The following is a 27336-nucleotide window of genomic DNA, read 5'->3' as shown; positions in this document are numbered from 1 at the left end:
CTATTCTGTATTAACACCCAAAAACAGCAGTGTTACTCCAACAGACTTTAGAGATCTTAAAACCAAGAACCCTTAGAACCCTTATAAAAGGAGAAAATAAGGAGACAAACTATAATGTAAATTTTTTTCCCAAACAATTTTAATTTTGTTCCAGCCCTAAGGAAGAGAAAGAACTTTTTGAGACAGGGTCTCACCAATGTAGTCCTAGCTAGCCTGGAACTCCCTATGCAGGATCAGGCTGGCCTTGAACTCACAGAGATCTACCTTCCTCTGCCTCCCACCACACCCATTAGAACTTAAATCTAAAAATTTTAAAAAAAAAAAAAAAGCTCGAAAATCAAGCCATAAAAAAGTTAAGTCCCTTGGCAATAAATAGTAAAGATATATACATACATATGAGACTCAGAAAGGAGGGAAGAACAGGGATCTTGGGAACTGTCAAAACATCTCAGGACTTGGGGAAAAGTCTCCCCTAACGGGTCCATCAGTGCTCGTTCTTCCTGTAGTCAGCACAGCTGAAGAGGCAGGGGAATAAATATGGTGGTAATGGCTCTGAAGAGGGAGAAGAAAGAGAAGTCTCCGTTCACAACACTCCCTCCACCAGGTCATTCACACTGTGGCCTCGAAGCCACGGTGGCAGTGGCTTGGCTGCTGGAGTTCTGTGGCTTTCCATTCACCACCAGCAGGAGGGGCGTTTCCACGCGAACACTGGAGAAGGAGTAGTTCTAGAAAAGACAGACCAGGTCAGCAAAGCAGCCTAAGCCGTCTACCCCGCCCCCCGCACGTGTGCCCCTTATCTCTGTCTTACACTGGAGAAAACTGAATCAGCAAAGGAGACAGCCTGAGACCGACAGAGCATCAATAATGTGATTACAGGAATATGACAAAAAGAGTAAACTGTTTGCACCGCCTGAGAAAAGGGAGCCATAAGCTCTCTGAGAATCTGCCCTTCTCTTTCTAGACAGAGATAGTAGCCAGCCAGAACCACGGGAATTTGCTAGTCTGTAAAGCCCCAAATTAACCTGCCAAATACAAATTAAGAATACTTCTTTTATGTTAATGAGGAACGAACAATGTAAAGGAATTTTGTTTTTTGAGACAGCGTTTCTCTGTAGCTTTGGAGCCTGTCCTGGAACTTGTTCTGTAGACCAGGCTGGCCTTGAACTCACAGAGATCCACCTGCCTCTGCTCACCTAGTGCTGAGATTAAAGGTGTATGCCACCACCACCCAGCTATGTAAAAGAATTTAAGCCTTGTCCTAATAACAGGAAAGGTACCAGCTCAGAAGGATGCTGAGCTGTGTGGCCTACTGAAGACGCCTCCTCAGGAAACGCTTGATTGACATTGTGGAACAGGCTCTTTTAAGAAACAGTAAAATTCTCACAAGTATTATTTTTTTTTACAAAGTCCCAACAAGAATATGGGCAAGTATAGGGGGTATTAAAAGCGATTCATATGCAAACATAATCGATAAACTTATAGTAAAATGCATGTAAAAATCAAATGGATACATTTTTGGTGCTATTATCTTCCAACCAGTTTGAAACTGTGTTTCAGTGTTCAGAAGAAAATTACAGGGCTGGAGATGGGCAGCAGTTAAAGCTCGCACTGCTCTTCCAGAGGAGCCAACATCAGGCAGCTCACAGCTGTCTACAGCTCCAGTTCCAGGGCCTCCAAGGGTACAGTTAAAGCTCGCACTGCTCTTCCAGAGGAGCCAACATCAGGCAGCTCACAGCTGTCTACAGCTCCAGTTCCAGGGCCTCCAAGGGTACAGTTAAAGCTCGCACTGCTCTTCCAGAGGAACCAACATCAGGCAGCTCACAGCTGTCTACAGCTCCAGTTCCAGGGCCTCCAAGGGTACAGTTAAAGCTCGCACTGCTCTTCCAGAGGAACCAACATCAGGCAGCTCACAGCTGTCTACAGCTCCAGTTCCAGGGCCTCCAAGGGTACCAAGCACATGCATGATGCAATACATACATGCAGGCAAACCATCCATCCACATTAAAATACAGTAATATATGAATATATATATGCCAGGCGTGGTGGCGCACACAGAGGCAGAACCTCTGTGAGTTCAGTTTAGTCTATACAGTGAGTTCTAGGAAGCCAGGGCTATGTAGAGAGATCCTGTCTCAAAAAAAAACTGAGATGTGTTCACTAGTTATCACTAGAATATCCAGGAGATATTTCAGCCCATTCTTTAATTCCTTTTGGCATATGAGTAGTTTCCTTTACAGTAAATACAGTAAATATCTGTGTGTGATCTATTTGCATATTTATATATGTAAATAGATGTACATGTTTATATATACATATTTATGTATAAGTACAAATACATATTACACATGCAAGGATACATGTGCGTAAATAATACACGTGAAAGCACACATATGTGTAAATAATATATACATGTAAAGCATATATCTTATACATGTAAATAACATACATATCACACATGTGTAGATAAGATATACACACTATACACATGCATTACTTTTACTTCTAATGGTTTTTTTTTTGGGGGGGGGGGTTGGAGACAGGGCTTCTACTTCTGTTTTAAAGAGAGTTCCAGGGCCTGTGAGTTACACAGACTCCTGGACATCACTCACCTTTCCCTTGTGCTGAATTTGGTGATGCCGCAGGTTGGGCTCCGGAATGGCGACGGAGTCCCCAATGAGCACGCCCCAGCTCTGCACCACATTATACACCATCACCGCATAGCAAGGCCCGTCTGAGTCCACCAGGCCAAATGTGCTTCCAGGTTGATGTGGGGTAGAGAGGGAGAGAAAAACATTAAAAGTTTGTGGGCAGGAAAGAATAGAAACAGTGGTTTTAAAATAGAGCAAAATTACTTAGAAATCTACCAGTCCTATTATCCACTACATACATTTGAATCCTCATTTATCTTGGGTTTCATGCCTTTAGGAAACAATAACAAGGCTCAATAATCACGTCACTCTACTGAGAACTCAGGACACGTATGCACTGAGGTCATTCAATAAACGCTAATAATGAACTGGACCATTCTTCCTGGTCTATCAATTTAACTAACATCTACTTAACCAAACCCTCTGCAGTCACTATCAATGTAGGTTGATTCCACAAACTTTGATTAACTACTACATATCAAGCACTGTTAGCAGTAAGATCCTAATCCAGTCATAAATGACCCATAAGTAATCTAACAGGAGTCAGATAAACACCACCGCTTGTGTTGGTTAGTAGCTGGGTGGGAGGAGGCTTGATGCTTGACTGCTGGGACACCCCTACAATTCCGGAATGCAGAAAGCTCAGCTAAGAAAGGCCAGCTTGAAATATATAGAATTTACAACCAACCTGGACTATGTAGTAAAACCACATTTCAAACGGGAAAATAAGAAAATATGGGGAGAAAAACGGAAAACCAGCTGGTTAAAACAGGAAAGCTAAACTCAGTGTGGTAGCACAAGTGACTGGTGAGTGGGAGGCAGGATCCTGAAGGTCAGTTAGACTCTGTCTAAAAAGACTGGGTGGTTCGGTGATTCAGCATGAAGACTAGAATTCAGAGCCTCAGAATCACAGGATCGTGAGGTCTACACTGCCCACCTGTAACTCTAGCCAAGGAACAGGCTGATCAAACATCTAGACTAGCTACAACAGTCAGTTCAGGGTTCAACCGAGAAACCTGTCCCAGTGAAGAAGGTGGAGGGCAACTGAGGAAGACATTTAACACCAACCTCAACACCCTACACACACATGCATGTGCACACACGCACACAGGCACACGCGCGCGCACACAAACACACACCACATATATATAAAGAAACTTACACACAAAGAGACATACGCACAACAAGGCAGGGAAACTGGGAAGACAGCCCAGCTGACACAGAGCTGACCACACGAGCATAAAGACCTGAATTCAGGCCCTTAGCCATTTATGTAAAAAGGCTGTGGTCCTACCGCTGGGGAGTGGAAGAGAGGAGGGTCCCAGGGCCTAGGTGGCCTGCTGGTCTTGTTCTGCACATGAACAGCAGATTCAGTGACAGAGCCTGTCTAAGAATGCCAGGGCTGGGAGCATGCACCTTTGATCTTGGGACTCAGGAGACAGATACAGGAGGATCCCTGTGAGTTCCAGGCCAGCCAAAGACACATGGTAAGAGCCTGTCTTTAAAAATGAAGAAAGGAAGGGAGAGGAGGGGAGAGGAGGGAAGGGAAGGGGAGGGAAGAGGAAGGGAGGAGGGAGGGGGGAGCTGGAGATATACCTCAGCCATTAAGAACACTTGCTTTTGCAGATGACCTGGGTTCAGTTCCCAGCACCCACAAGGTAGCTCACAGCAATCAGAAACTCTAACTCCAGAGCTGATGCCCTCTTCTGACCTCTGAGAGCACTGAGCACACACATGCCGGAACGTCGGCAGGATGGCTCTGCAGAACACGTGCAGGGCAGAGAACTGGCGTGTTCCTCCCAATTGCTGCATCCCTCCTAGCTGAAACACGTCCTCCAAGAGGGAAGGGAAGGCTCCCTAGCCTCAACGTGTCACATGTGCAGGAGACTTCTATGAAAGGCAGAAGCGTCTGAGGGCCACTGCCGTTACTGTAAAGGGAGTGAACAGTGCGGGGTGGACCAAGCACACTCAGAACGGGCGTTTCCTCTGAATGCTGCTGCTGCACAGGCAGCGCCGCCCACGTCGGGGTGGTCACGTCTGCTCCTGTAAGCAATCCCTCACCCATGCTCCTGTTTCTGAGTGCAATAGAACAGAAACTCATTGGTTCATGAAACTGGACATTGGAGCGATCGCTATTTTGGTCTGTCCTGTGCTCCCTTTCTGGTGTAAATAGACATAAATGTTGTGTCTTGCTAGAAAAAATAAAATCTGTCCCACAAGTACCAACTCCAAAGTCGTCCTCTGACCTTCACATGCATGCCATGGCATAAATGCACGCATGATCACATGTACACATAATAATAAGTTATAAAACAGGGCAGATTTAAAAGAGAAACGAGGCCCAGCATGCTGGTGCACATGCGACACTTAGAGGCAGAGGCAGGTGGCCCTCGTGAGGGCTCCAGGACAGCCACGACTGGCACAGAGAAACCTGCCTCCAAAGGGAGGGCGGTAACTGAGGATGCTACAGAGCCACATAGCGGGAGCGTGGGCACAGCAGTAGTCCACTTCATAGATTACAGGCCTGTGGTCCAGCACCTGGGAGGCAAAGACGGGGGTGGGGATAGGGAGTTATCACTGCAGGGCTGAGGCTAGCCCAAATAAGCAAACTACTGCAGTAGAAAAAAGGAACTCAACCAGGGACCAAGAAGTGTGTGAAGAATCAAGCAAGCACAGTACTCACCAAATCCTGAGTTTTCAGGATCTAACATTTTCCTGGGTTGGGAAGATGGTTCAGTGAGTAAAGCACCTGCCACTGCGCTGCCAATCCGAGTTCAACCCCCAGGATGCACACGGTGGGAGAGAAAAACACATGCTCCTCGGCCTGTGCACGCCCACACATGCTCCTCGGCCTGTGCACGCCCACACATGCTCCTCGGCCTGTGCACGCCCACACATGCTCCTCGGCCTGTGCACGCCCACACATGCTCCTCGGCCTGTGCACGCCCACACGTGCTCCTCGGCCTGTGCACGCCCACACGTGCTCCACGGCCTGTGCACGCCCACACGTGCTCCACGGCCTGTGCACGCCCACACGTGCTCCTCGGCCTGTGCACGCCCACACGTGCTCCACGGCCTGTGCACGCCCACACGTGCTCCACGGCCTGTGCACGCCCACACGTGCTCCTCGGCATGTGCACGCCCACACGAGCTCCTTGGCCTGTGCACACGCACACGTGCTCCACGGCCTGTGCACACCCACACGTGCTCCCCACACAAGCTCCACGGCCTGTGCACACCCACACAAGCTCTACGGCCTGTGCACACCCACACGTGCTCCACGGCCTGTGCACACCCACACGTGCTCCCCACACAAACTCCTCGGCCTGTGCACACCCACACGTGCTCCCCACACAAGCTCCACGGCCTGTGCACACCCACACAAGCTCCTCGGCCTGTGCACGCCCACACAAGCTCCACGGCCTGTGCATGCCCACACAGGCTCCACGGCCTGTGCACACCCACACATGCTCCATGGCCTGTGCACGCACACACTTGCACATAATATGAGTTATAAATGCCTTTAAATTCTTTCTAAGTAAATAGTCTAACTCTCTTCTTTGCTGGGTTGTGTCCTTTATATTTTTTTCCTCACTCCCTAAACACTTATGCCAAAACCCAAATAAATAAACAATAAATACAAACCCTCTGCTCAAAAAGTTCCCTGCCTGAAAAGACAATTCTTGAACTACAGATAGGAGACTACAGAGTTGGTCTTGCTCTGCCACACAAAACAAAGTGGCAATAAGCCAGGAAACAAGCTGTGTGTTTATAGATATAAAGATATAAATACAGATAGAGAAAGAAAGGAAGAGGAGAGGAGAAAGAGAGAGACCCTGAAAGCAAAAGATCCCAACCAGGCCCCTACTCTAACTCAAAGCTCACTTCCTAGAACTATCTAGAAACAGAATCTAAATTTGTCTTTCTTCAACTCTGTGATTCTGAACACTCAAAGATGAAGAATTTTAAAGTTTCTCCATCGTACTTTAAAAACAACATGCCAAGGGGGTTGGAGAGATGACTCACGGAGCAAGAGAGCTTGTTGATCTTGCAGAGGACCCAGGTTCAGTTCCCAGGATCCACATGGTTGCTCACAACCATCCATAACTCCAGTTCCAGAGAATCTGAAGCCTTCTGAACTTCACACACAGCACACAGACGTGCACACTCACACACAGCACACAGACGTGCACACACACACAGCACACAGACATGCACACACTCACACACAGCACACAGACGTGCACACACACACAGCACACAGACGTGCACACACACACAGCACACAGACGTGCACACACACACAGCACACAGACGTGCACACACACACACAGCACACAGATGTGCACACACTCACACACAGCACACAGATGTGCACACTCACACACAGCACACAGACACGCAAACAAACACACACAGCACACAGAAGTGCACACAAACACTCATGCACATTATTTTAAAATGACCTGTGAGTTTCAGGTATGAATTTAGGAACTGACAAAGCAGCGAACTCAGGGGAAAACAACAGGCAGTGGCAGAACCCACAAATGCCTCTACCATGAGACTGCTGGAGGCCAGCAAAACAGCTCATTGGGTTAAATCTCCTGCTCCCAGGCCTGGTGGCCACATCTGATGGGACCCACACGCTGGAAGAAACGGTCCTTCTCTGAATGCCACATGAAGACAGGCACACGTGCACTGCCACACACATACATAAGATAAATAAATATAACAGAACTGTACTACTGTCAAATAACAATAATAATAAAAGAGATCGCTTGGTATCTCCTAGACAGGCCTGCACATGGAGCAGTAGTGAAAGCTGATGATGTGTATAATGTCTTTACCAGCCAGGAAGTGAGAACAATTAGTTAATGGGGAAGGAAATGAAACTCACAAGGGGACTTTCTCCTCTGCGGTCAGGCTGAACACCACCTTCCCCAGGACCACAGCACCGCTGTTCACCCCGGGCTGCAGCGAGCTCAGGGGCTTGCACTCCAAGGTCACCTTCTGCCCAGTGGCTGACTGATATCGCCTATCACCACAAGGGCCCAGATGGGCTGGACGCAAGCTTCCCAGCATGCTCTGGAGCTTTTTGGGTTTTGTCTTTCCCTGCAATAGAAAGGGAAATAGACCAGCTGGAAGCTGGTATACTGACCCATTACCACCTAAACGTACTCCTTTTGTAGGTGACTGGAAGCTCACCTTGCTCTCCAGGAGGCTGGTTAGCCTAGTGAGGAATTCCATGAGTTGTTGCTCTCGTTGCCGCGGCTCTGGCCATGCAGGGTCCAGTGCAGCCGCCTGGGAGAAACCCTCTAGGGCCTCCCCGTAACTCTCTTCATATTTATGTAACTGTAGGAAAGTAACCCAGATTATCAGGATAAACAAACAACCTACATGGAAGAAACACTACAGTGAACAACTGTATACTCTCAGTCATGTTCCTGTCAGAGGACAACTGTACCCCTCAGTCATGTCTCCGTCAGAGGACAACTGTACCCCTCAGTCATGTTCCTGTCAGTGTACCCTCAGTCATGTCTCCGTCAGAGGACAACTGTACCCCTCGGTCATGTTCCTGTCAGAGGACAACTGTACCCCTCAGTCATGTTCCCATCAGTGGACAACTGTATCCCCTCAGTCATGTTCCTGTCAGAGGACAACTGTACCCCTCAGTCATGTCTCCGTCAGAGGACAACTGTACCCCTCAGTCATGTTCCCGTCAGAGGACAACTGTACCCCTCAGTCATGTCTCCGTCAGAGGACAACTGTACCCCTCAGTCATGTCTCCGTCAGAGGACAACTGTACCCCTCAGTCATGTTCCCATCAGTGGACAACTGTACCCCTCAGTCATGTCTCCGTCAGAGGACAACTGTACCCCTCAGTCATGTTCCCATCAGTGGACAACTGTACCCCTCAGTCATGTTCCCATCAGTGGACAACTGTACCCCTCAGTCATGTTCCCATCAGTGGACAACTGTATCCCCTCAGTCATGTTCCTGTCAGAGGACAACTGTACCCCTCAGTCATGTTCCCGTCAGTGGACAACTGTATCCCCTCAGTCATGTTTCTGTCAGAGGACAACTGTACCCCTCAGTCATGTTCCCATCAGTGGACAACTGTACCCCTCAGTCATGTTCCCGTCAGAGGACAACTGTACCCCTCAGTCATGTCTCCGTCAGAGGACAACTGTACCCCTCAGTCATGTTCCTGTCAGAGGACAACTGTATCCCCTCAGTCATGTTCCCATCAGTGGACAACTGTACCCCTCAGTCATGTCTCCGTCAGAGGACAACTGTATCCCCTCAGTCATGTTCCTGTCAGAGGACAACTGTATCCCCTCAGTCATGTTCCCATCAGTGGACAACTGTACACTCTCAGTCATGTTCCTGTCCTATACTGGGCCCCGTTCTTCTGGGCCAAGGTGAAGACAGTGCAAAGACAAACTCGTTTCCAGGACACAACTCACAAGCTCTGAAGCTGTGGAGCATGCTGGGTCATGTCATTCTATTCATACTTAAAACCGGAACTCTCCTAAGCCACCTCCCCATCTGCCTCAGTCCCTTCCTTCCCTCAAGTGACTTCTGGGGTCACACTGAGGTCAAACTGAGGTCGGACTCAGCTAGCTCTTCCTAAGCAGAATTGGGCTTTCCTCTTATGGCTTGTGCCCAGCTTTGTCCCTGTGTAACTCAGCCAGTTACCTCAGAAGCTAAGGCTCGGCTGTCTTTTTTGAAGACATTTTATTTTATAAGTGTTTTGCCTTTGTGTGTGTGTGTGTGCCATGGGTATGCTCGGGTTCCCTAGAACTGAATTAGAGCCGCACAAGGCTAGGCACCAAACCAGGTCCTCTGTCAGAGCCTCCCGGCCATCTCTGCGGGCCCTGTGTGTCCTTTGTATTTGATGAGCCCCACCCCCAGGTCTTACCGTCGCCCTGTTGAGATGAAGGTCGGGATTGCTAGATGCTTTCCTGTCAACCTTCTCCTGCAACGGGATAAAAAGATCAATGACATCCTGACTCAATTTTCAGGATGCCTGAGCTCAACACGTTGCAGACTTCATCTCAGAAGAGACCTGAGGTTCTTCCGAGCCGAAATGCTATCTGCACCCATGTTGCCGCTCAGCTCATCGGTAACTAAGCGTATGGAGCACCAATCCCTCTTGAAGCCTCAGAGATACAAAGCTGACTGACTGTGTACAACTTTAAAATATGGTCATACTAACCCACACAATATTACAAAAATAGATAAAAGATAAAAATATGAACGAATTCTGAGTTTTCAGAATTAAGTCGTGACACAGGTACAAATGAGGAAAGGCTAAGGCATGACTTATAAGGCAGTCATGGTGCTGTCCAGCTCCTTCAGGGACACAGTAAGTCACTTCTGACTCTGAAGGAAGATGTGAAAACAAAATAAGAAACTGGCTCTGAAGGAAGGACTCAGCTCTAACCCGTAGAGAAACGCAGGGGAAACCACAGTGCTGATGTTTCTAACTATGTTCACTACCTAGGCACAGCATAAGCAAGTCAACACAAACTAAGACCATTCAAACAGCTGCTTCAAAGATGTTTTAAATGCAGAAGACGAAGTTAAGAATCAAAAACAACTATGTGCCGGGCAGTGGAGGCACACACCTTTATTCTTAGCTCTCGGGAGGCAACAGCAGGTGGATCTCTGTGAGTCTGAGGCCACCCTGATCTACAGAGAGAGTTCCAGGACAGCCAGGGCTACACAGAGAACCCCTAACTAGAAAAACTAAACAAAAACGATACAGCAGAGGACAAACACAGAATTTTGAAGGCATGTTCTTAAAAATGTAAACATTCACAAAACTTTATAATTAGTGTAGAAGGCCGGATGTCTATAACACCGGCCCCCACAAGGCAGAGACAGGGGATCTCAAGTTTGAGGCCAGTCAGGGTTTCACATTGAGACCCAGTTTATAAAATAATAAATGCACAGTTTGGGGTAAACCTCTGGGCAGTCTCTGCATCACTGGTCTGAACTCACAATAGCTGCTTTCTTTCTCTCCAAAAGGGGCAGAGAGCTGAGGAAGGTCAACAGCCACTGTGTAAAGAACCTGAACGCAAAGGATGGGATGAATAGGAAGGCTACATAAACAGCATTCTGAAAGTAAGAGTGAGCCTTCTAACAGGGAAGAGAGGGCACTCTAAGCCTCAGGGAGCCAACCCCCAAGAGAGTGTCCTCAGCATAAGCACAGTTTAGAACACAGAGCATGTGTGAGCTGCACTGTGTGGCTCCCTGCGAACATGAAGCCTAACCTCGGGAGACCCGGAGCCACTACCTAATCTTCAGAGCTTCCCTTCCCTTTAACATTACGCAAGCAGGGCTGGAGAGATGGCTCAGTGGTTAAGAGCACTGGTTGCTCCTCCAGAGGTCCTGAGTTCAATTCCCAACAACCACATGGTGGCTCACAACCATCTGTAATGAGATCTGGTGCCCTCCTCTGGCAGAATGTTGTATACATAATAAATAAATAAATCTTTAAAAAAAAAAAAAAACATTACGCAAGCATTATTCTACTAAGCTTTTTGCCCTACTAAGAAGAGATGAGCATGCCAGAACAGGCTCCATGCTTCCACTACGGGTGCCTGTAAGAAACCGAGGAAACTCAAGGCCCCATCCCTAACATCTAAAGTCCCCATGCAGACACGTGAGCTGCGAACCATCTCTGCCAGCACTACTCCTGATTCAGTCGCTGCTTCTGCATCCACCCTGGGGATCCCAAGTACTTACTGCTTGAGCATAGGCACTGAGGGCTTGCTGGGAGATCTTAGGGTTCTGGCCAGTATTGAAATAAAGAGAAAGGTATGCGTTCCCCAGGATATCTGCAAGAGCAACAGCAGTGCACCATCTCAGAGCCCAGTCCAAGATGCAACCAGCAGCTCTCGGGAGTCTGCATGTTTAAAGTGTTTGTTAGCATACATTATTGCATCTAATAATCCATACACACATAGAATATGTTTTAATTGTACATATATCCTTCATTATCCCTCTCCTGTCCCACGTCCACGTCCATAGATCCCCCTTCTTCCCTATCAACACCTCTCCTTCAATCTGCTTATTTTAACCTGCTGGGGTATGGGAACCTTACCAGTGGTCACAACACAGAAGAAAATGTCTCTCCTTCTGCCAACAACCATTAACTACTATACATCCTCAGGGAGGGGTAGGGTCTTGTAAGGTTTTGGGCTTCCAAACTTTTCTTTAAAAACATTCACTTACTTTTACTGTCTGTGCATGTGAGTTTTGCCTGTGTGTATGTCAATGCAGTACACCACGCAATACGTGGAGGTCAGAAGAGGACATCAGATCCTGTGCAACTGGACTTACAGATAGTTGTGAGTTGTAAAACAGGTGCTGGGAATTGAACCTGGATCCTTTGAAAGACCAACCAGTGCTCTTAACCACTAAGCCATGTCACCAGTCATTTTCCCCCTAAGTCAGGATCTCATCAATGTGGCCCTGGCTGGCCTCAAACTAGCAAAGATCCACCTGCCTCTACCTCCTGAGCACAGAGACTCAGAAGTCTGTTTCTGAAAAGCCTTATCTCTCACCCAAACAAGGTATTACACTGTATTGATTAGTTCAAATTCCACTGAGATAAACTGAAACTTGAACTCCCAATGATTTTACAAAAGCCCTGTGTGCTAGTTTTAGTGGGGGAAAGGGTGGTGCTTATGTTGATTTTTGTTTGTTTGGTTTGGAGGAAATCACTTGACACAAGCTAGGGTCATCTGAGAAGAGGGGGATTCTTAATAATTCATCTTCAATAAGACGCCTCCATCCAATTGAACTGCAGGTATGTCCACGGGCCATTTTCTTGATTAATGATTGATGTGGGAAGTGTGCCAACCGACTGTGGGCAGCACCACACCTGGACAGGTAGGTGCTTAACCGTGACAATGGAAAGCAAACCAATAAGCAGCCTTCCTACTTCAATTCCTGTCTCCAGGTTCCTGCCTCGAGTTCCTGCCTGGCCTCCCTTTATAGTGGACAGTGATAAGCTGAAATAAATCCTTTTCTCCCCAAGTAGCTTTTGGTCACGTTTTCTGCAGCAACAGAAGGTAAACAAGGACACCTGTACTGCTTAAAGGGAAATGTAAGTCTCCAAGAGCTCCAACAGCAGCTCATCAAAACAAGGGGCTGCAGGTCACCTCGGCAGTGAGGAGTGCAAGCAGCAGAATCATAGGGCCAGAGGTTAGATCCCAGCCAGGCATCCATCAAACATCAGGGACTCCACCTAGGGATACAACAGCATCTTCTGGTCTCCACATGTGCATGGACGTGCACACACACACATGCACACACACAAAGTTTAAAAAAAAAAAAAGAAGGGCTGGAGAGATGGCTCAGTGGTTAAGAGCATTGCCTGCTCTTCCAAAGGTCCTGAGTTCAATTCCCGGCAACCACATGGTGGCTCACAACCATCTGTAATGAGGTCTGGTGCCCTCTTCTGGCCTGCAGACATACACACAGACAGAATATTGTATACATAAGAAATAAATAAATATTTTAAAAAAATAAATAAATAAAAAAATAAAAAAAAAAAGAAACAAGTTTAGGGCTTCACAGCTGGCCTCCCAATGATTTTAGTACATAGCCACGGCTCAGAACCACTGCTGCATTCTAGTACGCAGCCATGGCTCAGAACCGCTACTGTACAAGCCTGGACGTCTTTTCCTAACACTCACACCAGGAGCGGCCATCAAGAACATCCATCTGCACAGCCAACTTGGCCTGCCGGACGCTGTCCATGACATGACGAGAATGCTCATCTCCGGAGTCGGTCTGCAGCTGCCGAAGCACCATTGACAAGTTCTGCAGGGAGACTTTGTTCTTGCACTGCAAATGGAGAGACACGCACTCAACTGCCCTGATTCTCCCTCCCCTTTCCAGGTCCACACTGACCTCAGTTTTCTCCTCTGATCCCCATCCGTCCTCCCTTCTGGTTCTATTCTCCTAGCTCAGATTCATTTCCGATATGCTGTTCTTCCTGGAGAGAAATTCAAAGAACCAAAAGAATCCCCTACTTCCCAACTGTATGGGGAACTGGCAGCTCACGTGGGTGAGAGCTCCTGAGAAGCAGGTGTGGGCAGCGGCGACATCCCCTTTCTTCCAGTGCACCTCACCCAGCTGGTTCCAGGCTTCCACCAGCTCAGGCTCCAGCTTCACAGCCTTTGACAGAAGCACCTCAGCCTGAGGGCTGTACTCAGGAGTCACATTCAAGGCCTTTCCCTTCAGCATTAGAGCCTGGGCCTCACCCTGGACAGGACCTAGGAAGAAGGGGTAAAGATCAGGCGGTGAAAAACCAGGGAGTGTTTTTCCTTAACAGATACATGGCTGGAGACACCACCTAGCCTTAATGCAGACCAACTTTGCTCCTTCCTGGGAATTCTCTTGCCTTCCAGCTCATTCCCATTCCTCTGTGTCAGCCACCAATACCTAGAAAGACCCCCAGTGGGAGATTTTCACTACCTTCCAGTACCATCTCTGCCCTCCCTGCAGGTGCCCCTCCTCCCACCCAACTCCACCTCTGTGTGCAGGCCCAGGGCTCACCCAGCCACTTCACCCTTCTCTCCAGGGATACTCTTCCTCTTACTCTTCAGGAGCTCCTCCTCTTATCAAACTTCCAACTCCCTGGGGACTCTTGGTGCAGACCTATCCCTTAGCTTGCTCCCCCCTGACCAAATCTACAAATAATAGGAAACCTAGATCAAAGGCACAGAAAATATTTTCAATAAAACCATACAAGAAAATTTCCCCTAACTAAAGGAAGTGTCTACCATAGTACAAGAAACATACAGAAGACTAAATAAACTGCACCAGAGAAGAAATCCTCCACACCACATACATGCTGGCTTGAATATAATCGGCCCCTGTAATCTCATAGGGAGTGACACTATTAGGAGGTGTGGCTTTGTTGGAATAGGTCTAGCCTTGTTGGAGGAAATGTGTCACTGTGGAAGTGGCTTTGAGGTCTCATATATGCTCAAGCCACGCCCAGTGAATCAGACCACTTCCTGTTGTCTAACAAGATATTAGAACTCTCAGCTCCTTCTCCAGCACCATGTCTGTCTGTATCTGCCTGTTTCCCACCAAAACAACAATGGACTAAACCTCTGAACTGTGAGTGAGCCACCACAATCAAAATGGTTTCCTTTATACAGTAGCCATGGTCATGTTGTCTCTTCACAGCAACAGAAACCCTAACTAAAACACATAATTATCAAAGCATTAAATATACAGAATAAAAAAAAATATCAAAACCACAAGGAAAAAGGACAAAGTAATATACAAAGGCAGGCCCACTAGAATAAAGCCTGACTTCTAAATGGAGTCTCCAAAAATCCAGAAGGACCTGGGAGGATATTCTACAAACTCTAAAAGACCAGAGATGCCCATCCAGACTACTATCCTTAAAACTATCAATCACAATACAAGAAAGAAAAACATTCCACATTAAAATCAAATCTAAGCCATATCTATCTACCATCCCAGTTCTACTGAGGCACTAAAAGAAAAAACATTACTCTGTAGAGTGTTCTAACTATACCCCAAAAATTAAAAGGAATAAATAATTTCAGAACAGCAAATCAAAAGAGGAAAACCCACACCATAACAACAAAATACAGGAAACAAAAAGCATTGCTCATTGATGACTCTCATACCAATTCCCTACTAAAAAGACAAAAACTAACAGACTGGACTAGAAAACAGGCTCCATCCTTCTCCTGCATCGCAGAAGCACACCTTACCATCAAAGAAGACATCACTCAGGAAAAAAGGATGGGAAAATGATATTCCAAGTAAATGGATCCCAAAAGCAAGCAGGTATAACCATTTTAGTGTCTGACAAAATAGACTTCAAACCAGACTAATCAGACCAGATGGAGAGGGACACTACACACTCATCAGAGGAAAAATCCACCAGGAAGACATTGCAATCCTAAACACATAAGCACCAAACATAAGGGCCATAAAAGAACACTATCACAGCTAAAATTACATAGTGACCTGCACACAGTGATAGCGGGTAAATTCAATACCCTACTCTTTTCAAGAGACAGGCCATCTAGACAAAAAAATAAATAAAGAAATTCTGGAGTTAAATAATGTCATAAATCAAATGGACCTAGCAGATAATTACAGAACACTCCACCCAAACATTAAAGAATATACCTTCTTCTCAGCACCTCATGGAACTGTCTCCAAAACTGACCACATAATCGGACACAAAGCAAATCTCAATGTATGTAAGAAAACTGAAATAACACCCTGCACCCTATCTGACCACCACGGACTAATGCTGAATAAACAACAGAAAGTATGCAAACTCACAGACACCGAACAAATTCACTACTTAGTGAAAGTGGGTCCAGAGAGAATGAAGAGGGAATCAAAGTCTTAAAGAGCTGAATGAACATGAAAACAAGTGTACTCAAGCTTGTGGGACACAATGAAGGCAGTTCTAAGAGGCGTGCTATAGTACTAAATGCCTATAAAAAACAGTTAGAAAGATTTCAGGTTAGAACAACAAACCTGAAAGCTCTAGAACAAAAAGAAGAAATAACACCCAAAAAGAGCAGATAGCAAAAAATAATCAAACTCAGGACTGAAATAAACAAAACAGAAACAAAAACATAAATAAATAAATTACAAAGAATCAATGAAAATAATAGTTGGTTCCTTGAAAAAAAATCAGTAAGACTGATTAACCATTAGCCAAATTAACTAAAAGACAGAAAGAGAAGATCCAAATTAATAAAATTATAGATAAAAAGTGGACAATACAGCTGGGCGGTGGTGGCGCATACCTTTAATCCCAACACCTGGGAGGCAGAGGCAGGTGGATCTCTGTGAGTTCGAGACCAGCTGGCTACAAAAGCTAGTTCCAGAGCAAGCTCCAATGTTACAGAGAAACCCTGTCTTGAAAAAACAAAATATAAAAGAAAAAAAAGAAAAAAGAAAAGTGGACGTCACAACAGACACCAAGGAAATCCAGATAATCATAAGGACATACTTTAAAACTCTATATTCCATCAAACTGGAAAAGCAAAAGGAAATGGATGAATTTCTTGATTTATACGACCTACTAAAGTTAAATGAATATCAGAATAGCAATTTAAACAGAGCGAGGGAATTTCCTAGATAAATAGAAGCAGTAATTAAAAGTCCTCGGCAAGCCGGGTGGTGGGCGCCTATAATCCCAGCAGTTGAGAGGCAGAGGCAAGCAGATCTCTGTGAGTCCAAGGCCAGCCTAGTGTACAGAGTGAGTTCCAGGACAGCCAAAGCTGTTACACAGAGAAACCCTGTCTCAGGAGAAAAGGAAAAAAAGTCCTCAGGAAACAAAACTTCAGAGCTGAGTTTAGGAAACAGGCAGCAGGGACTGCGTGCCATGGGAAGGGTTAGACTTCAGCCAATCAGAAGTCAGAATCTTCAAGAACACCTGAGCATCCAGGTGTGGTGGCACACACCTGTAATCCCAGCCCTGGGAGGCAGAGGCAGTAGACTTAAAAGTGATTTCAAGGTCAGCCTGGTCTAAATTCAAATTCTAAGACAGCCAGGGCAACATAGTAAGACCTTGTCTCAAAGAAAAAAGAAAAAAAAAATAGAGGCAGAATCAGGTAAGCATATTAAGATTATTACAAAAGGTATATTCTTTTATGCCATTTGCTATAATCAAACCTTTGCAGTGGAAGAGCACTATCCCACACAGGAACATGGCAGCACTCTGGTCTAAACTACAGCCCCACACAGGACACCACACTGTGAAGGGCAGGGGGCTGGATGCTCCCTGGCACTCATACCCAGTACTTCCTCCATCTGCTGCAGGGTCTTCTCCATCTCATCCTGCACATCCTGCTGCTTCCGTCCTGCATCCTCAACACTGTGTGTCTCAAAATAGCTGTCTCGAAATGAGTAGAGTCTATCCACCAGTTCCTGGAAAACAGAAAAAAGACAAAACAGAATCGTTAAAAAGAAAGATTTTACATCAACTGCACAGCCTCTGGCCTAGCCTCTTATCTCACATGAGGCACAGCACAACAAGAAGGTCCCCAGTCCTATCGAACGCTACAGATCAGGAGGAAGGGCCAGGACTGCAGGATCTCATGGTCACAAACTGTCCCACACTGGTCCCTCAGCACTACATGTGTACCGATCTCACAACTCACATCCCAGAAGGGAGAGATACCTGGAGACCTGAAATAAACCAAAACCAACGTCATTCTAGCTTATTCTGGTCCCCAAAACTTTGCAATTTAGCATTAAAGCTGGGCTTCTGAGTAGGAGAGAAGGCCTCGTGAGTAAAGGCAAGTGTCTGCTGCCAAGTCTGACGACTTGAGCTCAGCTCCCAGAACCCACATGGTAAAGGGAGACAGCCAGCTTCTGCAAGCTGTCCTCTGACCTCTACACATGTGTCCTTGTAGTAATAAGAGCGGCGGCGGGGCTGCGTTCCCAGCACCCCGGCCGCCTGCTCGGCTAGCTTATGCCCCGAAATAATTACACGGACACTGTATTCTTTTAAACACTGCTTGGCCCTTTAGCCCTAGCCCTTACTGGCTAATTCTGTTATCCCGATCAACCCATCTCTAATAATCGGTGAGCACCGGTCTTACCGGGAAAGGTTCAGCATGTCTAACCTGGTGGCTTGCTTCATGGCGTGTGTCTGCCCAGGAGCCGGGAGCATGGCCTCTCTCTCAGGCGTCTGCTCCCAGGAGGAGAGCAGAGCTGTGGAGTCTCTGAGCTCACTTCCTCTTCCTCCCAGCATTCTGTTCTGTTTACTCCACCTACCTATGTCCTAACCAATAAAATGGGCCAGGGCAGTTCCTTTATTAGCCAATGACCTTCCTCCATCATGTCCTGGCATGCATCCCAATACATAATTTTTTTAAATTTATATTATAATTTCTGGATATGAGTGTTTTGATGTTGGATTTCCCTCTATGTGCTGTGATTACCATTAATAAATAAAGAACTGCTTTGGACTTATAGCAGGGCAGAACCTAGCTAGGCAGGGAAAACTAAACTGAAAGCTGGGAAAAGTAAGGCAGAGACAGAGAGAAGCCATGTTAGCCCCGCCAGAGCCAGAAAGAACTTTACCCGTTAAGCCATGGCCACGTGGCAATACACAGATTACTAGAAATGGATTGAATTAAGATATAAGTGTTAGCCAATAAGAAGCTAGAACTAATGGGCCAAGCAGTGATTTAATTAATATAGTTTATGTGTGATTATTCCGGTTCTGAGCAGCTGGGAACAAACTAGGGGCCGTCTCTCTACAGCGTTTGCCCTGCAGGCATGTATGTGGACCACAGGTGCGTGCAGGCATGTATGTGGACCACAGGTGCGTGCAGGCATGCATGTGGACCACAGGTGCAGGCGTGTACGTGGACCACAGGTGCAGGCGTGTACGTGGACCACAGGTGCGTGCAGGCGTGCACGTGGACCACAGGTGCGTGCAGGCGTGCACGTGGACCACAGGTGCGTGCAGGCGTGTACGTGGATCACAGGTGCGTGCAGGCGTGCACGTGGATCACAGGTGCGTGCACGCGTGTATGTGGACCACAGGTGTGTGCAGGCATGTATGTGGATCACAGGTGCGTGCACGCATGTATGTGGACCACAGGTGCGTGCAGGCATGTATGTGGATCACAGGTGCGTGCAGGCATGTATGTGGACCACAGGTGCATGCAGGCATGTATATGGATCACAGTTGTGTCTGGTGCCTAAGGAGGTGGGAGCCTCCATGCGGGTGCTAGGAATTGAACCTGGGTCCTTTCCAAAAACAGTAAGTCCTCTTAACCATTGAGCCAATTCTCCAGGCCCCATAAAAAAAATTTTTTTTAATTGTTTTAAATCTCAGTCATGGAGGTGCACTCCAATACAGACAGGGCTACAGTTTCAAAAAACAAAGCTGGGAGAGTGTGGTTTCAAAAGGAATGGCCACCACAGGCTCAGACTGGAAAGCCTGGTCACCATGTGAAAGGATTAGGAGGTGTGGCCTTGTTGGGGGAAGTGTGTCTTTGGGGGTGGGCTCTTAGGTTTCAAGATGCAGCAATCTCAGCTACTCCTCCAGCACCATGTCTGCCTGAGTGCCCATGCTCCCTGCGAGGATGATAAAGAACTAAACCTCTGAAACTGTAAGCCAGCCCCAATTAAGTGCTCTCCTTTATAAGAGTTGCAGTGGTGATGGTGTCTTCTTCACAGCAATAAAACACTAAGGGGGGGGGGGGGTTCCAATAAAATATATTTTTAAGCACTGTTTACTCGTGGCTATAGATAGCACACATAAGGCTCTCTGGGTCTCATCCCCAGAAACACATACACACACACACACACACGCACACACACACACACACACACACGCACGCACGCACGCACGCATGCACGCACGCACGCACGCACTCACGCACTCACACGAAAGAAACGAAAAACAAAACACTCCCCAAATAAAACTGCACTTGTTTAACAATACCGATTATCCATTATTTTTTCACAGGCTGATATATGAAGATGCATGGCCTTGCTTCCCATCACAACCAACTTGAACTTGATGACCTTGGAGAGTTTGTGGAGATTTTGTTTATTTGGGGCGTCCTTCTTGCATTTTCTCGTTGAGTAAACGTTAAACGTGTCTAAGTCCTCCTGTCATGCCAGAAAACTGTTTCACTATTCTTTCCTGAAGGCAAATAGCAGAAGGCCCACACAGTCCAACATACAGCCCAATCCCATTTAATTATGTCAGCTATCACCCTGAGGTCACCCTCCTGGCTTTATTATCAGTCTAGACTAAACCAGCTTCCTTAAGGGACCAACTACTGCAAGAACTTCTCAGCTGGTCAGTATGCTTCTACTCCCCCAAAACTCGTGAGGAATTCACCACTGCAGACAATAAAATCTCTCCTCCAGTACCTCGAGACAGCACCAGACTCCACCTCTCACTCTCCTTGCCGCCGGCTCCTCAGGCCACGGACTGTCCTCCAGCCCCTGAAGCCTTCGCTACCCTGCATCTGGATCCTTTCCTCAGTCTCCTCAGTGACTCTTTTCCTCAGCATCACGGGATAGGAGCTTACCCTCCAAGTTCTCAGAAAGACTTTCCCGAATTATCTGTCCCATTTGCTTTCCGTTTGTATGATAAAAAGAAAAAAAAAAAGGAAAGACTAAAACCAACTTGGGGAGGAAAGGAAAGCTTGTAAATTATCATGACCCTTCAGGGGAAGCCGCAGCAGCAAATCAAGGCTGGGCCCTGGAGGCAGGAACTGAAGGAGAGACCCTGGAGGCAGGAACTGAAGGAGAGACCCTGGAGGCAGGAACTGAAGGAGAGACCCTGGAGGCAGGAACTGAAGGAGAGACCCTGGAGGTGAGCTGCTTTCCAGACCCAGTGCAGGACCAGTCACCTGAAGCAGGCACTGCCCACAGGGGGCTGGTCCCTCCCACTTCAATCATGAACCCCCACAGCCTTGCCTACAGGCCAAATGAGAGGTTTCCTCAACTGAGGCTCCCCCTTCCCAGGTGATCCAGCTCACGTCTGATTGACAAAAAAGAATGAACCAGCACCCTACCTAAACCACAGCAGCGCTCCCCCCTCCCCCACAATTAGTCACTCCTAGTTCCCTTCAAGGTGCCTAGCATTTTAAATTATATGACCTATTCATTCATTCCTCCTGGCATCACCACTGTGGGTTCCACAAGGGAAGGGTGTAAGCATTAGAACAGGGCTGGATCACAACAGGCTCTCATCAAATAGGGCGATTAAACTAATTAACATAGCACCGTGGTACTAACGAATCCATATCTGCTGTGTGTAATTCAAGTGACACCTTCTTTCTACAGTGCTTTTAAACCCAGGAAACACAAGTCCTGCAGAGACTGATCTGAACACATATATAAAGCCAGAATTTTCAACAAGTCCTAGAGTAAAAATGGTCAAATGGTCTCTGGAATACAAGTTTTGGAATTTTTTTTTTAACAGAGTTCTAAGCAAAAGTCACAACCAACTGTCAAGCAATGAGCATGGCTGCAAATTCAGAATGAGGTCTCACTGTCTATTTTTTAGTTGATTTGGTTTTTCGGGACTGAGTAGCTTTCTGTGATGGCAACAGCAATATAAATACGTTTTTACATGCAAGTAACATGTGAAAAGAGGAAGTGATTCATAGCCACTCCAAACAGCCTCAAGAAACACTATTTGGCATAACACTTTGTGTTTTGTTTTGTTTTTCTGTACCACCAAATGTACTTAGTGTGTCTAAAGTCTCTCTGAGGATAGGATCAAGAATCTGGTTTCTAGCCAGGCATTGGTGGTGCACACCTTTAATCCCAGCACTCAGGAAGCAGATGCAGAGGCAGGCAGATCTCGGGCAATTCTAGGCTAGCCTTGTCTATAGTGAATTCCAGGACTGCCCAGGATACCCAGAGAAACCTGTCTCGGGGAGAAAAAATCTGATTTCTGCCAATCACACTAAGGAATAAGGTCAATCAAGTCCATGCTGAGTGTTATTTTAACACACCCAAGAAACACAGACACCTGATCAATGCTTTAAAAGTTGTTAGAAATAGCCCAGCATGGTGGCTCACGGCAGCCTGGCCTACAAAGCCAGTTCCAGAAGAACTAGAGTTACAAAATAAGAAAGACCCTGTCTCAATAAAAGGAACAAACAAACTGTTAAAAGTATTTAAGGAACAAACAAACTGTTAAAAGTATTTAAGGAGGGGCTGGAGAGATGGCTCAGTGGTTAAGAGCACAGACTGCTCTTCCAGAGGACCTGGGTTCAATTCCCAGCACCCACATGGCAGCTCACAACTGTCTGAAGATCAGTTCCAGGGGATCTGACACTTCACACCAATGCACATAAAAAAAAATAAAGTTAAATAAACCATAAAAATGTTAAAAAAAAAAAAGTATTTAAGGATAGTTATAGTTTAAATTTCAGGATGTCTTAGAGCACAAACTGAGTTTCTAAGATTTAAGGAAAATGCTGATCATTAAAACAAAAGTAAAGACAGAAACTCGACGAAAAGTCCTTTCAGCTTTTCTATAACAGCCACCTGGGGAGGGGGTGGGGTTAGTAGATTAACAGAGTAAATCCTAAAGCTAACACCAGGGCGTCCGCTCGGCAGTGCATCACCGAGTGCTGCCAAGTCCACAGCAGAAAGATGCTAAAGAAATGGCCGCTGTGGAGACCAAAACAACTCCGTTAACCGTCAGGCGACCCGCCACTCCATTTACACGCGACTTGTGACCGAGGAATCCCGAGTGGGCGGACTTCCTCCGGCTCCCAGCGAGCAGCCCACGGGGAGCCCTGCTCACCGCCGCCTGCTCTGACCGCGGCGCTCCCCCTTCCAGAGCAACCAGGAAAGTTTTAACTCACAGCCTCACCTGCAGTTTCTGCAAGACGTGCTTCTTCTCTTCCTCCTCTTCATCAGCCATCATTCCAGCCACCATCGGCTTCTCCTCCCCCAACTTTATAACCACAGAGACCCAGCCATTCTCGCGATGAAACCAACAGCGACATCTAGGGCTGTGGAGGCCCACCTGCCCCCGGAGACGAGGCTGCTGCCAACTTAACCCAAAATTGTGCTGCTCCAAGACGTCCTAGACGTTTTGTTTTGCTTCATTTTTGTTGTTTGTTGTTGGTAGTGGTTGTTATTGTTGTCGTTATTGTTTGGTGGTGGTGTTTTTTTTTTGTCTGTCCGTCCGTCCGTCCGTCCGTCCGTCTGTCTTGTCTGTCTGAAGCCGGATCTCACCACACGCATCAGACTGCCCTCATTGTGGTTATGTGGTCCAGGCTGGCTTGGACAGCCCGATTCATTGGCCTCAGCCTCCCAGCTGGGATAACAAGCACATACTGACTTTGTAATCACTTTGTTTCATGAACTTCCTTGCCAAATTCCGAAATCAAAATGTTCTTAGATTAATTATAATCAAATTTTTGTTTCGTGTATTCTTGCCCTTGCTTCTATCGCTCTTGAAAACCGAGATCGGTTGTGAAAGCACACATTTTGGGTGGTATTTTGGAAGGGAAGGTACTACAAGGCTAACTTGTCTAAATATTACCCAACTTTGAAGATTTCTGCACGTGTAATTTTTAGCATGTTTAATGCATTATCCTAATAATTCTACTACATTTGGGATGGCAGGCCACCATAATGTTCTCATATTCATTATTTCCTAAAGGGAACATAAGATACAGTCTGACGAGAGAAACGGGTGGGCCAAGAAAACTCTTTTCACTGTATTTTCCATTTTTTGTTAAAATTTTATTATAAAATGTTTATTCAAAAATAAATATTTTAAATCATCTGCCTTTTTGAGACAGGGTCTCAGGTATCTCAAACTGGCCTGGAACTTGCTCTGTAGCCAAAAATGACCTTGAATTCCTGATCTTCCAGCCTCTATTTCCCAAGTGTTGGGACTGTAGCCATTCATTACTATACCTGACATTTATTTTAATTTTTAAGACAAGATCTACCTATATAGGCTCAGCTGGTCTAGTAGTCTATGTAGACCAGGGTGGCCTCAAACTCATGGAAACCCCCGTCTCTGCCTTCTAAGTACTGGGATTACAGACATGCATCACCACATCCCGCTGCAATGAAAAAAATTTTTTTTTTTTTTTTTTTTTTTTTTTTGGTTTTTCGAGACAGGGTTTCTCTGTGGCTTTGGAGCCTGTCCTGGAACTAGTTCTGTAGACCAGGCTGGTCTCGAACTTTTTAATCATTTGCTAAAAGACAATCTCTGCAAAGAGGTATTAGACACTTCCAACAGTAATTGCCTCCAAAGAGGCTAAGCAGCAGAAACAAAGAAGGGATAATCTCCCTCTCCTTTTTTCCAACCTTTTAAAGGAAAAAAAAAAAAAGCCTACTAAGGGATGGTAGAAATGGCTCAGTGGTTAAGAGCACTCACTGGCTGTTCTTCTAGAGGACCCTGGTTCAATTCCCAGCATTCAAATTGCTCCTCACACCTATCTGTAACTCCAGTTCTAAGGTATCTGACACCTCACATAGACATACATGCAGACAGAACACCAATGCACAGAAAATAAGAAATACATCATAAAAATAAAAAGCCTACCATGCAAATTAAACTCTTGAACAATTTTAAAGAAACAATATTCCTGAAAGTTTACATTTTTAATTTTCAATTATACCCTACTTGTATTCCAAAATGCTCAAGATACCTATTACCTCATACCCTTTTCCAGCAAAATTGAAAACATCATAGGAAAAAAATTCCTATTTTATACTATAATCTGTAAAATATATTTCATTAGCTATAAAATATGGATTTTTACTCTTGGTCCTGGTATTAAGTGCCCCAAGGAGGTAGGCACTGCCATCTGAGAGGCATCATCTTCATCTTTCCATAGTCCCTGTGCAGAAAGGCTGCTGGGGAACACGAGTGGCAAGCCCCACACTGTTCCATGCGAGTGGACAGGCTGCTGGGGGAGCAAGAGTGGCAAGCCCCACGCTGTTCCATGCGAGTGGACAGGCTGCTGGGGAACGCGAGTGGCAAGCCCCACGCTGTTCCATGCGAGTGGACAGGCTGCTGGGGAACGCGAGTGGCAAGCCCCACGGTGTTCCATGCGAGTGGACAGGCTGCTGGGGAACGCGAGTGGCAAGTCCCACGCTGTTCCATGCGAGTGGACAGGCTGCTGGGGAACGCGAGTGGCAAGCCCCCGCTGTTCCATGCGAGTGGACAGGCTGCTGGGGGAACACGAGTGGCAAGCCCCACGCTGTTCCATGCGAGTGGACAGGCTGCTGGGGAACGCGAGTGGCAAGCCCCCGCTGTTCCATGCGAGTGGACAGGCTGCTGGGGAACTCGAGTGGCAAGCCCCACGCTGTTCCATGCAAGTGGACAGGCTGCTGGGGAACGCGAGTGGCAAGCCCCCGCTGTTCCATGCGAGTGGACAGGCTGCTGGGGAACGCGAGTGGCAAGCCCCACGCTGTTCCATGCGAGTGGACAGGCTGCTGGGGAACGCGAGTGGCAAGCCCCCGCTGTTCCATGCGAGTGGACAGGCTGCTGGGGAACGCGAGTGGCAAGTCCCACGCTGTTCCATGCGAGTGGACAGGCTGCTGGGGAACGCGAGTGGCAAGCCCCCGCTGTTCCATGCGAGTGGGCAGGCTGCTGGGGAACACGAGTGGCAAGCCCCACACTGTTCCATGCGAGGGGACAGGTTGCTGTGGCTGTGCTGGTGTCTCAGCCCTGTCCCCAGAGGCACTGGCTGACTGACGACTACTACACATCAGCCAGGGGCTGCACAGCCACCCTGGACAACTTTGCCAAGGCCACCTTTGGTGCCATCTCCAAGACCTGACCTCTGGAAAAAGATTGTTTTCACCAAGTCTCCTGATCAGGAATTTACTGAGCATCTTGTGAAAGTCCACACCAGTTTCTGTTCAGAGGACCAAGACTCCAGCTATGGCTACCACATAGGGCTTTTATACAAGAAAAATAAAAGTGCATTAAATCTGGAAAAATGGATTTTTAAATTTTCTTTATTTCTAAATTATGTATATGTGTTCTGTGTCTGCACGTAGGTATGTGCCCATGAGTATAGGTACCTTCAGAGAGCAGGAGAGGGGATCAGACCCCTTGGACCTGGAGTTATAAGCAGTTACAAACTGTCCAATATGGGGACAAGGAATTGAACTACACCTCTCAAGCTGGATATGCTTAATCTTTTTTCACTATACACCATTTTTACTTTGAGATTTAGTAAAATAAAGTTTTAAGCAAGGTGGTGGTGGAATGGTGACACATGCCTTTGATCCCAGCCCTCCAGAAGTAGAGGCAGGCAGATCTCTGTGAGTTTGATGATAGACTGATGTACAGAGTGAGTTCTAGGAAAGTCAAGGCTACACAAAGAAATCTAGCCTCAAACACACACACACACACACACACACACACACACACACGACTGGTCTATTGTTCTAAGGAAGCATGTAATCTCAGGACTTGGGAAGTAGAAGCAGGACAATCTGTTCACAAAACAGGCTAGCCTACCATGAGACTGAGAAGAACCAAAGACAGTAAACTCCGTTGTGTAAAGCAATAGTATTTTCTACGGTGACTAAACATGAAAATTCCTCAAGCGACTTCAATGTGACTCTTACTACCTCAACAGCAATCTGACTTAGCACTTAGGATAATTCTGTAATTCATCCCAGGAAAAGTGTTGGAAATCATGTTAACTACTATATCATAACTCTTAAGGTCGGTAGCACTTGCATGGGAATGGCTTCTGAGAAATGCTGTTTCAAGTTTGCCTTCACAAATCAAACCTTCACCTAATCTGTGATCAAGTTCACACTTTGAGGTCACTTATAACCATGCACCCACTCTAGCTACACTCTACATCCACCCTGTGCAGAATTGACTGACCTAAGAAAACACTGTGATCCATCTTACGGTACTCTGGACTCCAGCATAACTCCAAACACTGTAATCTATGTTACTATACTCTGGACTTGAGCATAACTCCAAACACTCTGATCCATCTTACTGTACTCTGGACTTCCAGCATAACTCCAAGCTCAGCAGAACTGGCAATTTTGATGCTGTTCTTACTCAGCAGAACCAGAAAAACCATTTTCTCCCTTAGGAGATTCACGTAAAAGATTAAGACAAAAGCTCCTGATTGTAGCCCTGGCTGTCCTGGAACTT

The 27336-nt window shown here is 46.6% G+C and overlaps 1 protein-coding gene across 2 annotated transcripts; it reads right to left on the bottom strand.

The window, feature by feature from the left end:
• Positions 1-219: 219 nt before the first annotated feature.
• Positions 220-23149, bottom strand: Ttc5 (tetratricopeptide repeat domain 5). 2 transcript variants are annotated; one of them, XM_041638966.1, is made up of 10 exons: positions 23050-23149; positions 17477-17609; positions 13731-13942; positions 13361-13511; positions 11403-11494; positions 9571-9627; positions 7854-8000; positions 7546-7760; positions 2610-2754; positions 220-725 (listed from the first exon to the last, which is right to left on the bottom strand). In XM_041638966.1, the coding sequence occupies exons 1-10, from the start codon at positions 23113-23115 to the stop codon at positions 606-608; spliced, it is 1338 nt and encodes a 445-aa protein (XP_041494900.1). In that variant the 5' UTR covers positions 23116-23149; the 3' UTR covers positions 220-605. The 2 variants fall into 2 exon arrangements, with proteins under 2 accessions (XP_041494900.1, XP_041494901.1); XM_041638967.1 differs by lacking the exons at positions 11403-11494; positions 17477-17609; positions 23050-23149 and having other exon boundaries at positions 13731-13774.
• Between the last annotated feature and the right edge of the window lie 4187 nt (positions 23150-27336).

This window comes from Microtus oregoni, unplaced genomic scaffold (genome assembly GCF_018167655.1).
Source record: "Microtus oregoni isolate MIOR12 unplaced genomic scaffold, Mior012 000056F_ref0000123, whole genome shotgun sequence".
Classification (NCBI taxonomy): Eukaryota; Metazoa; Chordata; class Mammalia; order Rodentia; family Cricetidae; genus Microtus; species Microtus oregoni.
This window is presented reverse-complemented; position numbering and strand designations above follow the sequence as displayed.